Consider the following 16464-nt stretch of genomic DNA (forward strand, 5'->3'; position numbering starts at 1 on the left):
TTTCCATTTGCTCATTGCACCGGAGTTTTGAGTGATTGAAAAGATCGCTCATAGCTGATAGGATCCTTCCTTAGTGCTTGCTTACTCTCAGGTTGAGTGTATGTCTCTAAAAAAACCCAAATACAATAAACAAAATATATGGCTTACTGTGGCGTAGACTTCATAATACAGTGTATCACCAAAGTGAGTACACCCCTCGCATTTCTGCAGATATTTAAGTATTTCTTTTCATGGGACAACACTGACAAAATGACACTTTGACACAATGAAAGGTAGTCTGTGTGCAGCTTATATACTAAAGTTAATTTATTTTCCCCTCAAAATAACTCAATATAGCCATTAATATCCAAACGCCTGGCAGCAATAGTGAGTACACCGCATGGGAACCACATACATCCCTTAATGTCCAAATTGAGTACTGCTTGTCATTTTCCTTCCAAAATGTCATGTGACTAGTTACAGGAATGCTGTCAGCATTGCTGCAGAGATTGAAGAGGTGGGGGGTCAGCCTGTTAGTGCTCAGACCATACGCCAGGGGTGGGCAAACCGGTCCTCGAGGGCCGCAGTGGGTCCTGGTCTTTGTTCCAGCTGACCCAGCACAGATCGTTCAACCAATGCGGTTTCAGCAGAAATGATAAGCACCTGACTGCAATCGACTGATTGCACTTGTAAAACAGCAGATTGGTGAAAAGGTGTCTTCTTAATGGGTTGCAACAAAAATCCGCACCCACTGCGGCCCTTTGTGGAATAGTTTGCCCACCCCTGCCATACGCCGTACTCTACATCAAATTGGTGTGCATGGCTGTCACCCAAGGAGGAAGCCTCTTCTGAAGACTGTACACAAAAAAGCCCGCAAACAGTTTGCTGAAGACATGTCAACAAAGCACATGGATTACGGGAACCAAGTCCTATGGTCTGATGAGACGAAGATTAATTTAGTTGGTTCCGATGGTCTCAAGCATGTGTGGCGGCGACCAGGTAAGGAGTACAAAGATGAGTGTGTCAAGCCTACAGTCAAGCATGGTGGTGGGAATGCCCCCCCCCCCCTCCAAACACACCTCTTCAATCTCTGCAGCAATGCTGACAGCACTCCTGTAAAGAGTCACATGATATTTTAGAGGGAAAATGACGAGCAGTACTCAATTTGGACATTAAGGATGTACGTAGTTCCCATGTGGTGTACTCACTTTTGTTGCCAGGGGTTTAGATATTAATGGCTATATTTTGAGTTATTTTGAGGGGAAAATAAATGAACTCTATTATATAAGCTGCACACAGACTAGTTTTCATTGTGTTAAAGTGTCATTTTGTCAGTGTTGTCCCATGAAAAGATATACTTAAATATCTGCAGAAATGCGAGGGGTGTACTCACTTTTGTGATACATTGTATATTGACATGACACAGGACGCAGGGCCGAGCTGTCGGGGGCCTATTTTAGAAAAACTTCAAATTCAAATATTTTCAAAACCAAAGCCGCTAACGACCAAAAACCAAAACAGGCACCGACCATAGGGATATATGCATCTCCATGAGCAGCAGCATAAAAAAATTCAAAGTCGTTCCCTAATAAAATTCAGATTATTATTATTTTTTTTATATTAGTATAGCAAAACTTAAAATGGCTATAAAATTCTCAGATTTTACACTAGATGCATAAAAATCACCAAATGCAGAGATAATCATCTATATTTTCAGGATCAATAGCAATATTTAACATATAATATAAGTTTTTGCCCAAAATAGCAACTTAACATTTTTTTATATTAACTGCTATTAAGTACTGTTTTCAACAGCTAATAAATCACTCAGTTTTCACATCATAAATTTAATACTTGAGGAAAACTTGCAGAATCAATTCTAGATAATATATAGAGTATTAATAAATTCTATATACAATCACAACTTATTATAGAATAGAGTAGAAGAGAATAGCCCTTTATTGTGGTTATATAGTTGTTAGGGGTGTAACGGTACACAAAAATCTCGGTTCGGTACGTACCTCGGTTGTGAGGTCACGGTTCGGTTCATTTTCGGTACAGTAAAAAAACAAAATGCAAAATATAAATGTTCTAGTTGTTTATTACACACTTTTGCGCTTTCAGCAATAGGAACATTAGCCTATACAAAGCTAGAATTCTGCTCAAAAAGTAGCGGGTATTTAAAGATAATCCAACAACAATTTGCCTTTCAGACCCTGCGTATTGGTCACCTTTCTTTCTGAAAGAAAGAAAGGAGAATAAAGAAGTCCTGTGCTAAAGAGAAAAGCAATCCCAATGACAAAGATTTTAACATGTATTTTACAAATGAAATGCCTCAATGAAACTTTTTTTTTTTCTTATGAACAGTTTTCAAAAGCTTTATTGGTGGATTTTCTCAAGTTAAGCGCCACACAGAAATTAATAAATTTTATTGTGTAAGCAGGATCTGTGTATTATTCTGATTATTTAATTACAGGTGTTTTATCTCATTTCAATTTATTTTATTTAAATGGGCCATTATTCCTTTTATTATGTGTTTATATTTTACAAATGTGATTAATATTGTATATTTTATGTTGTATAACTTCAGTTCCTATGTGAATATTAGTTCCTACTTGTTTTGTTGTGGTAGGAGGGCTTTGTATTGAACACTGGGCCGTGTTGGTTATTATTATAGCAGAGAAGACAGCCGTAAATCAACAAAGACAAGTCAACTGTGCCCCGATATACCACTCAAGAGATCTGATGGACTCAAAAAGTAGGTTACGATTGCATATTAGTTTGAAAATCGACCGGATCCACCGTATTATTACACGAGTGACTTCCGGCCCGATCCTAGCTAGTAGTATTGACGCAGGAGGGCCGCGTCTCGCATCAAATAATAAACTCTGCTGTTCTTTTCGCGTGCGTCGGGTTGAGCCGCTTCTGGGACGCATCTAACACACGGCTGCACTGCGACTGGTGTGCACTGGCTGATTGACGCCCGCGTTTCACAGAGTTCTCGCGGCGGCCACGTTGCCGCGCCGCTGACGTTTCTGGACTGTCCTACCGTGTTGGTCCTCATTATAATAGAGAAGATGCAGTAAATATAATCTACACAAAGAAACTGTAACCCGATCGACTCACAGCCTCGAAAAGTAAGGGCTATATTACGTCAGAAACTCGTTCGGTACGCATCCGTTCCGAACCGACTACCACGTACCGAAACGGTTCAATACTATTACATGTACCGTTACACCCTTAATAGTTGTACAATGAAATTGTGGAGCAGCTCCCTTTACAGTGCAGGATAAGATGAATTAAAATCTCAAAAGTGACTTGCAAGTATAAAGTATGAAATCTAAATAAACATAAATATAAAATGCACATGAGATAGTTCTATAATTCAGGCAGTGCAAATAATCGATATGGTGTTACCAGGATGTGAGCCTCGTCTTTCAACAATCACATAGCCTCTTTCTATGTCTTGCGTTTTCTGGTCAGCTTCCTCGACTTCCTCCCCGTCTCCTTTCTGACATCCTCGACTCTGCTACTCTTCCTGCCGGTCCGCCACTCCAAGACCTTGTTCTTCCTTGCTTCTGAAGTCTCATCCTTGGAAAGTTCGCACCAAAACAGTTGAAGAAGGACCGCCAGAAGCCATCACTGTTGTGCATGGCAAGGGAGAGGAACCTATCCTTCTTGCGCTTGCTGCACATCAGGGAGTCCCACAGCGACATTCCGAAGGACACCATGTGGGCCATGGGGAGAGATGGCCTTTTGAGGACCGCCTGGCCCGTCTCCAGCTCTCCCTTGTCCTCTGGAACATCTCCAGGATGTCGGCCATGTCCCTGTGTTCCTGCTTGCCCATGGACATTGCGAGAAGCCTTAGCCCGGCGACTGTGTTAGGGTTGACGACCGCCATGATGAGCCCGACGCTCTGCTTCTCGATCGAAGAGCGTGCCAGCACCTTCTGGATCAACTTGTAGCCGGCCTTGACAGACTTGTAGTTCTCCCACCTGGCCAGCACCTTAAGGCTCGAGAATCGGGCTGTCTTCTTCCTCTCAGGCTCCTAAAAAAAACAAGTTTTTTTCAGAAAAATAGGTGTTTTGATTAATCTTTTTTATAAAGTGAATAATTAGCGGCCGCCATATGTCAACAAAGAGCTTTTTCCGTTGAAATTTCTCGTGAATAAATGCTTAAATCCCTGGATTCTTTATAGATATGGACTTAAAACCGTCTCTATTCTTGGTGAAAAGCAAAAAAAAACCCCCAAAAAACAGGAGGTTAGAATTCATTTTACGTAAATATGTCTTTTTAAGTCTCGGCTAAAAACACACCTTTTTAGACTCGCCTTTTACACAGATTAGGATAGCCTGGTTTTATTTGCTTAAGGTTTTTTTTTTTTTTTTTTATTGCTGGACTTTTATCGCGATGCGCTGTCTTTGTTTTATTTTTTGTTTTATTTTTTAATGTCATTGTATAATATTTTCCTGCCTTTTATTTATCTTGAGCCATGTTTTGTTGTAAAACACTTTGAGGGCCTTTAGGGTTTTGTAAAGGGCTATATAAATAAATTTAATTGATTGATTGATGTAGAATGTGCTGCTAGTTACCGGTAAGTCACTGTTGGGCCCTCCTTAGTACAACAAAGAGATTTTTGCGTTGAAAATTCTTGTGAATAAATGCTTAAATCCCTGAATTCTTTGTAGATATGGACGTAAAACAGTCTCGATTCTTGATTAAAAGCAAAAAACCGGACAATTAGCAGTTATTTATGTAAAAATTGCGAAGTATAATGCCAATGCTGTAGCGGCTAGTTTCTTCCATTGATTTTTTTCACAACGTTTCGAAATGCATGCATGGTACGAAAAATATAATAATTACCTTGAATCCTTGAACAAATCACTCCTGAGACAATCCTTCCTTTTTGTATGCAGTACAGCTTTCGTACTTTTTCCAATGTACAGTGGGGAGAACAAGTATTTGATACACTGCCAATTATTTGATACACTGCCAATGGGTTTTCCCATTGACAGTGTATCAAATACTTGTTCTCCCCACTGTAAATCCGGCGTTACATTGCTGCATGTTACTGACTGCTATCAAATGAAGCGGAGTCTTCAGGGCGGCCCCCTTCGGGAAGGCGTGATGCATTGAATGGCAAAAGTGTCAGGTCAATCATTAGGAAGTCTATGACTGTGGTTTCATGTTTGCAGGTGGGGCTGGTGTACATGTTCAACCTGATAGTGGGTACGGGAGCGCTCACTATGCCCAGAGCCTTTGCCAACGCCGGCTGGGTGGTCAGCTTGACACTCATCTGCTTCCTGGCGTTTATGAGGTGAGTCTCGCACCCTCGCTTTTGTCCAAACTCCACATTTTTCTGCTATCCCAAAATTTGAGCCAACACTCCACTTTTTTTTGGCTTTAGTTGTTAGAAATTCTTTTTTTAGGTGTCCTCAAACATTTTTTCAAATGTCACTTTTTTTTTTTTTTTTTAGGTATCTCAAATTTCTTTGTCAAAACTTTTTCTAGTTGTTCCAAATTTTTTAGCAAGGCTCCACATTTTTTAGGTGTCACAACTTATTGAGTAAAGCTTTTTTTTTTTTTTTTTTGTATAAAATCTTTGTCCGAACACATTTCGTGGGTCTCCCAAAATTTTGAGCAAAAACCTATTTGTCAACGTCTCAGAACATACAGTGCCTTGCAAAAGTATTCGGCCCCCTTGAATCTTGCAACCTTTCGCCACATTTCAGGCTTCAAACATAAAGATATGAAATTTAATTTTTTTGTCAAGAATCAACAACAAGTGGGACACAATCGTGAAGTGGAACAACATTTATTGGATAATTTAAACTTTTTTACCAAATATAAAACTGAAAAGTGGGGCGTGCAATATTATTCGGCCCCTTTACTTTCAGTGCAGCAAACTCACTCCAGAAGTTCAGTGAGGATCTCTGAATGATCCAATGTTGTCCTAAATGACCGATGATGATAAATAGAATCCACCTGTGTGTAATCAAGTCTCCGTATAAATGCACCTGCTCTGTGATAGTCTCAGGGTTCTGTTTAAAGTGCAGGGAGCATTATGAAAACCAAGGAACACACCAGGCAGGTCCGAGATACTGTTGTGGAGAAGTTTTGAAGCCGGATTTGGATACAAAAAGATTTCCCAAGCTTTAAACATCTCAAGGAGCACTGTGCAAGCCATCATATTGAAATGGAAGGAGCATCAGACCACTGCAAATCTACCAAGACCCGGCCGTCCTTCCAAACTTTCTTCTCAAACAAGGAGAAAACTGATCAGAGATGCAGCCAAGAGGCCCATGATCACTCTGGATGAACTGCAGAGATCTACAGCTGAGGTGGGAGAGTCTGTCCATAGGACAACAATCAGTCGTACACTGCACAAATCTGGCCTTTATGGAAGAGTGGCAAGAAGAAAGCCATTTCTCAAAGATATCCATAAAAAGTCTTGTTTAAAGTTTGCCACAAGCCACCTGGGAGACACACCAAACATGTGGAAGAAGGTGCTCTGGTCAGATGAAACCAAAATTGAACTTTTTGGCCACAATGCAAAACGATATGTTTGGCGTAAAAGCAACACAGCTCATCACCCTGAACACACCATCCCCACTGTCAAACATGGTGGTGGCAGCATCATGGTTTGGGCCTGCTTTTCTTCAGCAGGGACAGGGAAGATGGTTAAAATTGACGGGAAGATGGATGCAGCCAAATATAGGAACATTCTGGAAGAAAACCTGTTGGTATCTGCACGAGACATGAGACTGGGACGGAGATTTATCTTCCAACAGGACAATGATCCAAAACATAAAGCCAAATCTACAATGGAATGGTTAAAAAATAAACGTATCCAGGCGTTAGAATGGCCAAGTCAAAGTCCAGACCTGAATCCAATCGAGAATCTGTGGAAAGAGCTGAAGACTGCTGTTCACAAACCCTCTCCATCCAACCTCACTGAGCTCAAGCTGTTTTGCAAGGAAGAATGGGCAAGAATGTCAGTCTCTCGATGTGCAAAACTGATAGAAACATACCCCAAGCAACTTGCAGCTGTAATTGGAGCAAAAGGTGGCGCTACAAAGTATTAACGCAAGGGGGCCGAATAATATTGCACGCCCCACTTTTCAGTTTTTTATTTGTTAAAAAAGTTTAAATTATCCAATAAATTTTGTTCCACTTCACGATTGTGTCCCACTTGTTGTTGATTCTTGACAAAAAATTTAAATTTTATATCTTTATGTTTGAAGCCTGAAATGTGGCGAAAGGTTGCAAGGTTCAAGGGGGCCGAATACTTTTGCAAGGCACTGTATGTCCACATCCACATTTTTCGCTTAATATCCTCATATGTTTTTCCAGAAGTCCACATTTCCGCCACTTTTCACTTCCTGTATGTGTCGTGCAACATTTGTTACATGTAAATGCACAGTTTGAGTATTGGTTGTAGTGAGATGGCGTACCTAATGAAGTTTCCCGGCCTGTCTGCAGTTACATGACGACCACTTTCGTGATCGAGGCGATGGCAGCAGCCAATGCTCAGCTGCGATGGAAGAGGAGAGAGCAGGACGAGGTAATATTTTTCTATATAATATTTGATTATTAATATCTCATTATTCATATTTTTTATAATGAATGAAGATCAATGACAACAACTCCAACTCCGACTACTCAGACGATGACAGCCCCGTGAGAGGGCGGGCTGAACCCGAGACCAAGCCCATTTTGTCAATCCGTAAGTCAATTCGGATTTGTCCATTCACCATTGGACTCATTGGGTGCCAATGACGGTGTGAAACAGCATATTCAATTTCTTAATAAATACTGAAGATTTGCCCCTTCCTCAGAGCGTTCTGCAGGTCCTGTGGACCACTTTGAAATCGCCGAGCGAGTGGAGATGGGCCAGATGGCGTCTATGTTCTTCAACAAAGGTAAACGATGTCCCTGCTGGTCGTGCGACCGTCCCATCATTACAAAGGTGATGGGGAAATTCCATGAAAAGGTCGTCTTGTTTTCACATTCAGCAAGACGAGCGGTGTCATTCGGAAAGCCGGCTCGCCTCAGGTGGTAATTACCATTGTCGGGCAGTCTGGCCTTATAATACCTGCGCGGGCAATATTTGCATGAGAGAGGGAGAAAGAGAGCGATACGCTCAGTAGCCAGCAGGTGGAGCTCTCATTACACTTGCATGGCTATAGGTGTCTTGTGTGGTGTTGAGAAATTATTGAATAGTTACAGTGGGGCAAATAAGTATTTACCATGGTCAACCACTAATTGTGCAAGTTCTACCAATTGAAAGTATTAGAGAGGCCTGTAATTGTCAACATGGGTAAACCTCAACCATGAGAGACAGAATGTGAAAAAAGAAAACAGAAAATCACATGGTTTGATTTTTAAAGAATTTATTTGCAAATCATGGTGGAAAATAAGTATTTGGTCAATACCAAAAGTCTATCTCAATACTTTGTTATGTACCCTTTGTTGGCAATAACGGAGGCCAAACGTTTTCTGTAACTCTTCACAAGCTTTTCCACACACTGTTGCTGGTATTTTGACCCATTCCTCTATGCAGATCTCCTCTAGAGCAGTGATGTTTTGGGGTGTCGTTGGGCAACACAGACATTTTCAACTCCCTCCACAGATTTTCTATGGGGTTGAGATCTGGAGACTGGCTAGGCCACTGCATGACCTTGAAATGCTTTTTACGAAGCCACTCCTTTGTTGCCCTGGCTGTGTGTTTGGGATCATTGTCATGCTGAAAGACCCAGCCACGTCTCATCTTCAATGCCCTTGCTGCTGGAAGGAGATTTTCACTCAAAATCTCTCGATACATGGCCCCATACATTCTTTCCTTTACACAGATCAGTCGTCCTGGTCCCTTTGCAGAAAAACAGCCCCAAAGCATGATGTTTCCACCCCCATGCTTCATAGTGGGTATGGTGTAATTCAGTATTCTTTTTCCTCCAAACACGAGAACTTGTGTTTCTCCCAAAAAGTTTTATTTTGGTTTCATCTGACCATAACACATTATCCCAGTCCTCTTCTGGATCATCCAAATGCTCTCTAGCGAACCGCAGACGGGCCTGGACGTGTACTTTCTTCAGCAGGGGGACACGTCTGGCAGTGCAGGCTTTGAGTCCCTGGCGGCGCATTGTGTTACTGATAGTAAGTAGCCTTTGTTACTGTGGTCCCAGCTCTCTTTAGGTCATTCACTAGTTGCCCCCGTGTCGTTCTGGGAGTTTTGCTCACCGTTCATGTTATCATTTTGACGCCACGGGGTGAGGAGGGAGTTGAAAGTCCGTGTTGCCCAACGACAACCCCAAAACATCACTGCTCTAGAGGAGATCTGCATGGGGGAATGGGTCAAAATACCAGCAACAGTGTGTGAAAAGCTTGTGAAGAGTTACAGAAAACGTTTGGCCTCCGTTAGTGCCAACAAAGGATACATAACAAAGTATTGAGATGAACTTTGGTATTGACCGAATACTTATTTTCCACCATGATTTGCAAATAAATTCTTTACAAATCAAACAATGTGATTTTCTGCCCCCCCCCCCCCCCCCCCCACACACACACACACATTCTGTCTCTCATGGTTGAGGTTTACCCATGTTGACAATTACAGGCCTCTCTAATATTTTCAAGTGGGAGAACTTGCACAGTTTGTGGTTGACTAAATACTTATTTACCCCACTGTATATTTTATATATATACAGTGGGAGAACAAGTATTTGATACACTGCCAATGGGTTTTTCCATTGGCAGTGTATCAAATACTTGTTCTCCCCACTGTGTATATATATATATAATATATATGAACTTCATTTCATTAACAAGTTATTCAATAAAATAAAAAAGTAAACGTTTAATGTCAGGATTCTTGATTTTCATTGTTTCATTGATGTGTTACTGGTTTTCTGGATAAAAATAGTCATTGATATTTGTGGAAAAAAACTTGCATTTAAATATATGTAATATTTCTATTACTTTTTAATTTCATTATTTCCAATCAAGCAATGCCCAATTTAATTAGGTTAGTTTTTTTTTAATGAATGAATATTTTTGATTAACAAATCTTAGGGGGGCAAAATTAAGTAAATATAACAAATATGGCAGGACTCGATATAATTGTGTTCGATAGTGCTGTTGATAAAGGCGTATAACAGGCAACTTTCAAGTTGTAATAAAGCGATATATGGGTCATTTTGGAGCACGTGGCTTTCAAGAGAAGCGTGTTAGTCAAGTGACGCTTTAATCCACAAGGAGTTCTACAAAAATCCAAATTGCAACGGATTATGGGAGTGTGGGCACAGATGTTAGCTCTGATGAGCGACTGCTTCTTGGGAAGAGAGTCAGAAAGAGGCAAAAGCTTGTTTCATTTTGCATCACGAAGCAAGTGGGGCAGTGCCCCACTGGATCCACTAGATGGAGCTCAAGGAAAAAGAAGTCAGGAAAATAAATGCCATTCGGACACTTACAGTAAGTGAAAAGCATAGGACAACTCAACTTTCTGGACGAAAGTAGACATGTACTGGAAGTGAAAAGGATGAAAAATGCAGATTTTTATTAAAAGTATTTGGAAAACAAGAAATGTAGCATTTCCACTAACATATTGGGACATCTACAGGTGGTTAATGATGAAGAAAAAAACAATCCTTGGGGACAAAATGTGTTGGTGTGCCTACAGGAAGAAAAAGGAGGGAAAATGAACATGTTGTGACATTGACTTCCTTGTATCATTTTGTGTTGACAAGGTCAACCACCATCATGTTTCCGTGCTGCAGCGTTCTATTTGTGGGTATTTAGGGACAAAGAGTGGCCGCTGCCTCAGGGCCGGAACCCATTTAGATTTCATTTTGAGAATCTTCATCAAACTTTCCCTCGGATCTTTTCCCAGCAGACGCGTCACACTCTGAGAATGAAGATGAAGGTTAATGAGGGCAAACACTTAACACCGGTCAAATGTGGCCATGCATTTCAACTCATTGGCTGCCACTGACGGCCCTGGGTGACTAGGTGCCCTACGCGGAAGTGTAGCCAGTAGCCCCCTCCTTCCAAAAAAGACAATACTATACGTATATATATTTTTAAATGTTGTATAACTTGTATTTGGATTGTATTTGTAAATGATCCTTATAGCACTTGTTGAATTTTGTTCATATAGTAACACAAGCACATTCATCTATTTTTTTTAACAACTAGCCATAGAATTCTCAACACTCTTGGGCTTCAAGACAACTTGAGACAATATGATCCATAGACTTCATAACATATTGTCATGACACTGGGCGCACTGCAGATCCGTAGGGGGAATATTCTCAAAAATTTCAAATTCAAATATTTTCAAAACCAAAGCTGCTACCGACCAAAAACCAAAACAGGCACCTACCTTAGGCATATATGAGTCTCCATGAGCAGCAGCATAAAAAAAATTCAAAGCTGTTCCCTTATAAAATTCCGATTAATTATTTTTGCATAACAAAACTTAAAATTGCTATAAAATTCTCAAATTTTACACTGCATGCCAAAGATCTGCTTGTTGGGGTCAGCGTAGGACCAAGTGTCCTCGGGGATCTTAAGGCTGGCATAGTAGTCAGCACTGTTGGCGTGGCCGTCAAAGCTGAACAAGTGGAAACCCAAACAAAGAGGTTTTTCTGCTGAAAATTCTTGTGAAAAAATGCTTAAATCCCTGAATTCCTTATAGATATTGACGTAAAACAGTCTCGATTCTTGGTTAAAAGCAAACAAAACCGGGCAGTGTTTTTACGTAAATATGTCGAAGTAGGTCTCCAATGCTGTAGCCCCGGTTTTCTCCAATTCATTTTTTTCACAATGTTTCAAAATGCATGCATGGCACGAAAAATATAATAATTACCTTGAATCCTCGAACAAATCACTCCATAGACAATCCTTCCGGTTTGTATGCGTTACAGATTTCATACTTTTTAAAAAATTCAAGCTTGGGCTCGCAGGGTGTTGTCTTCGACTATTACTAAATAAAGCGGACTTTAGTACAGCTCCCTATGGTAAGGCATGACGCAAAGAATGACGAAGTGTCAGGTCAATAGATTTTTGAAGTCTATGTATGACCCATCATGAAGCCTTGGGGGGAAAAAATGGCTGCAAAGCTTTATTGCTTCATTTGGACATCACTGCTCATTGTAATCGCTCACGTCCCTTTGGAAAGACAGACAAGCTCTGCTGTCATCACTGATGTCGCACAACATATTGCCCCTTCTGCCTTATGCCTCCCGGCGTACAATGCGGCGCTGTGAATATCGTTCAAAATTCATGTTCTGTGCAAATTATTTCTTCAATTATTGTTCCAGTTGTTTCATTAATTGCCAGTTATCCTATTTGGTTTGTTATGTGATCATTTTATTTCGTTCTGAAACCATGAGTTTGAACGACCTTGGATTTAAACACTTTCCATTATTTGCCATTGTATATGAAGTAGATCTGCTTATATACTGTAAGCATGTTGTGTTCACCCCTGCCTCGTAAGTGCCACACAAAAGCAGGTGGCTAATCCAAACCAGTTCGGAAACTGTAAATTATTTTCGTAGTAAAATGTTCGGTAAGCATACCTTTAGAATTACATCCTCCCCCAAACAATGTGGCTCCCCCTCCACTAGATGGTGCCCTAGGTAACCGCCTAGCTCGCCTATGCCCAGGGCCGGCCCTGCTGACGGCCATAGGCATCAAATTAATTCGATTGCTGCCAGCCCCTCTCGATCCAAATGGATCGGATGTCTATCGTTGTGAATGAGCTCATTTGATTACTTTGGTGTCTGTGGCTGGGCGAAATGGAGCGCCCCCCCGTGTTGGGAACTTAATTAAAAAACAGCTTTTGTCGCTGTGAGATTCTCTCAGCGGCTGTCAGTCAATTGGGTCACCACTCACGACAACGCGGGGTGTTATGCGTCAACATGTGCGGCGCATGCTAATTGTGAAATGTTAGTGACATTGAGAGAAAGGGGCCAGAAAATTGCACAACATGCCCACTATTGCACATGAGTGCTTTTCGGACACAGTGAAAGGATTTTTTTCAACAAAGTCCTGGTTGGTGTCTTTCACACACAACAGTAAACCAGGAGAAAGACTGGACATTTCTTTTGGAAATCAACTTGAGCTTGACTGAGAAGGTTTTGGATTATAGGGAAAAAAATATATTGATAATAAACATTTTTGAGCCTTTTAAGATTGAATATTTTTTTTACCTTTAAAACTATTACTTTTTATTTTTTGGTATTTTTTGTTATTTAATACTCAAAAGGAAAAAAGTAAATATTGCCTGATTTCTGTAGTCCTTGAAAGCATGCAAGTCAAAAAGAGATCTTGGCAAACATCTACTTTTGCTTTGGAAAACGAGTTACATAGTTGTATAGTGTACATAGTATTCATATTTCCAGCCAAAATATTTTGCCTGGGTAAGATAACAGTAAAATACCATGTGATTTCCATATGAGCTGATGATTCAACACATCACAAAAATAATCAATGATTAATCAACTATCCATATAATAATTTGTGGCAGCGGTATATTGTAGATTTCACTCCATCTTGCAACATCAATACCTTCCACGCAAGTCATCAAGTTTGCGCCCAAAAAAAAGTCAAATTCCCACCTTTGTAGGCAGCACGAAAAGGCTTATTGACTGAATTTCCAGCCCGTTAACTTGACGAATGTTTGTTTACTCGGTCGTTTCATTTTTACTGTTCGATTCCTCGACGCAGTTTTTTGATGGAAGAACGCGTTCGGGGTTTGATGCTGTAAACCTGCCATTTTTTACTCCCTCTCACAGGACCCGGCTTGATTTTCGTCGGCTCTAATCAATTAGCTGCCCATTGACATCGACGGTGATGAATGAAGGGGTCATGCCGATTATCATCGCGGCGTGATGATAACTAGGAAGCGGGGGGTAACAAGAGGGGCAGATGGCGAGGAATAAAAGTTTGCCTGTGCCTTTATTTAATTTCATATTTGAACCGATGAGACTGAGGACTGAGTGCGCATATTAAAAAGGAGCGACGCTGTTTGTCCGCTAACAAATTTCTCGATGAGCTGTTTGCTCCGATGATGGAGACGACAACGCTTTATTAATAATGTCCACAAACTCTGCCTATTGTACACAACTAGTGTTGATGTGATTTATGCACGTGCGGTTGTCAATATTGCTGTTTTCCTGATTAACTTTGCTGCTGTCAAATGGGAATTTCTTGCTCATAAGACAAATAAGATTATTTCGCCTCTGTTGTTTTGTAGTCGGTGTCAACATGTTCTACATCTGCATCATCGTGTACCTGTACGGCGACCTGGCCATCTACGCAGCAGCTGTGCCCATTTCCCTCATGGAGGTGGCCTGGTGAGTCTTTTACTATTAGACATCGCTGCCAACCCATTCCAGTTCAAATGGATTGGACAGCCATCACCGTCAATGGCACTGAAACACGTTCATTCACTGTGTATTGGCGTCAATGAGTTAATTTGATAGAGACAATAAGAATGGGCTGACTGCGTCTGCCCCTGCCACCGCTGCTGGTGTCCATTGGCTTCCAGACACATTTTTATTGCCAGCATGCCTTATTGTGAAGGCAAGGCACATTGTGTTGTTTCAGAGGTGTGGTGGGAGCGAGTGACAATGCTGCTTTCTTGTTTTTATCATTCGAAAAACAGACCATATTAAAAAAAAACATAAAAGTCAACATGTTAAATTTGTAATGATCATTTAATAAACTGAGACACTTGATTGAGTACATATACACATGTCTATTAACTCAAAATGAAACAAATGAGCCTTTTGCAATAGCAGAGATTATTAACGCACTGGTGGCCATTGACGATGAATAATGTAAATGTTATTGGAAATATAAAAAGGAATGTAAAATATACGTAAAAACTGTTAAAATCTTTACCTCATTCATTCCCAGCTATTTTCACCGGAGCAAGGCCCTTCGCTCCTGGCCGTTTTACTGGATTTTGACTGATTTTGAAAGGCCCACAGAAAATTCTGTTCTATTGCTATATAAACATAGAACCCACCAAAAGAAAGATTAGACTCTCTTCTTTCAGCAGAAAAAAAACTTAGTTCATATTTTTTTCCATTCTTTAGAAATCAGCATTAGAAAATAGCTTAGTTTGAGCAATTTTCCAATTTCTGATGAAAAAAACTGGGAAATTGAGCTTTTTGTAAAAGCATACATTTCAAACAAAACTTTGATTTATACACAGCTATTTTTTGCTTTAGTTACATCCCAAACATCTGAATAATGTTTTCCTTTTACAAAATAAGATAAACAACAAGACAAATATAGCTTTTGATAGCAAAATAACAATTTATTAACACATAACTAACTGAAAGTTGACGCTGTTCTGGCCGCGATAGCCGGTTAAACTTTTCCCTCATCGCTGTCTGTCTCATAAAGATGAATTTTTTTGAGTCTCTGCGGGCTCTGGTCGCGAGCAGCATGGACTCAAAGGCATATCCGCTGCACTAGGGGTCCCGGTCGTTCTGCTCGGTCGTCCAGCGCCTGGCATCCCGGGCGTCCTACTGGTTGTCCTGCTCGGTCGTCCCCCGCCTGGCATCCATTCGGTCATCTTCCGCCGGCGCCCGGCTGTGCGGCTTGGCCTTTCGTTGCCGTTGAATCGGGTTGCGGGTCTTACCAAATGCGCTACTGCCCTCCAGTGGCCAGTTTTAATGCTTTAAAATGGATTTTCAGCTTTGTGCTTTGGAGCTAAATTGAATCATGACCCAAAAATGTCTTTTTTGGGGGCAAAAAAATGTAAAAGACTTATAGATACGTCTTTGGGACAATGAAACAATTAAAAATAGAAGGTATTTATACGTTTTTGGGAGCAAATGAGTTAAATAGTTAAAATATTTTTTTTTATTTAGTAAAATTTGGTTTTATTTCATTCTTTTATAATTTTATTTTATATTTTTGTATTTTTATTATTATTATTAGTTTTTAAACCTGTCCTGTTCAGCTATTTAGACACGGAGAATAGGAATCTGAGTGTCCATATGGTCTGAACAGTTTTAATGTCTCATATGGGAGTTTAATATACTCCCATTGTGGTTGTTCATTATGTTTTATTTATTAGCAGCGAATAGATAAGGGATATGGGGGGACAGAAAGTAAAAAAAACAAGCAGACAGAAGAGGAGAAAAACAACTAAAAGAAATGCATTATTACACTCCTATGCTACACATGAACACAGTAGTTCTATCGTTAGCTATTTTCATTTACCTGTGGACATTGTGGGGGCTACATTTTTTAAATTTCAATACTACTAATAAATTGTAAAATGCTATATTTCATTTTTAATTTCTTGTTTAATAATTTTAAATATTTGATTTTTCTTAATTATTTTGTTTTACTTTTTGTTTGGAATACGATTTTTCAATTGTGAAATCCTTTATTTCATTTTCTACTGTATTTTTTACCTTTTAACATTTTGAATGTTGCCTTTTTTATTGTTAATATAAATTA

The 16464-nt window shown here is 40.1% G+C and overlaps 1 protein-coding gene across 2 annotated transcripts in view; it reads left to right on the forward strand.

The window, feature by feature from the left end:
• tmem104 (transmembrane protein 104) overlaps window positions 1-16464 on the forward strand; it is a 44202-nt gene that overhangs the window by 1062 nt on the left and 26676 nt on the right. For both annotated transcript variants that reach the window (XM_057817518.1, XM_057817519.1), the window contains exons 3-7: window positions 5175-5296; window positions 7462-7543; window positions 7612-7705; window positions 7818-7901; window positions 14237-14336. In XM_057817518.1, the coding sequence (XP_057673501.1) occupies window positions 5175-5296; window positions 7462-7543; window positions 7612-7705; window positions 7818-7901; window positions 14237-14336 (482 nt within the window). The remainder of the gene's footprint in view (window positions 1-5174; window positions 5297-7461; window positions 7544-7611; window positions 7706-7817; window positions 7902-14236; window positions 14337-16464) is intronic.

This window comes from Corythoichthys intestinalis, chromosome 16, assembly GCF_030265065.1.
Source record: "Corythoichthys intestinalis isolate RoL2023-P3 chromosome 16, ASM3026506v1, whole genome shotgun sequence".
Classification (NCBI taxonomy): domain Eukaryota; kingdom Metazoa; phylum Chordata; class Actinopteri; order Syngnathiformes; family Syngnathidae; genus Corythoichthys; species Corythoichthys intestinalis.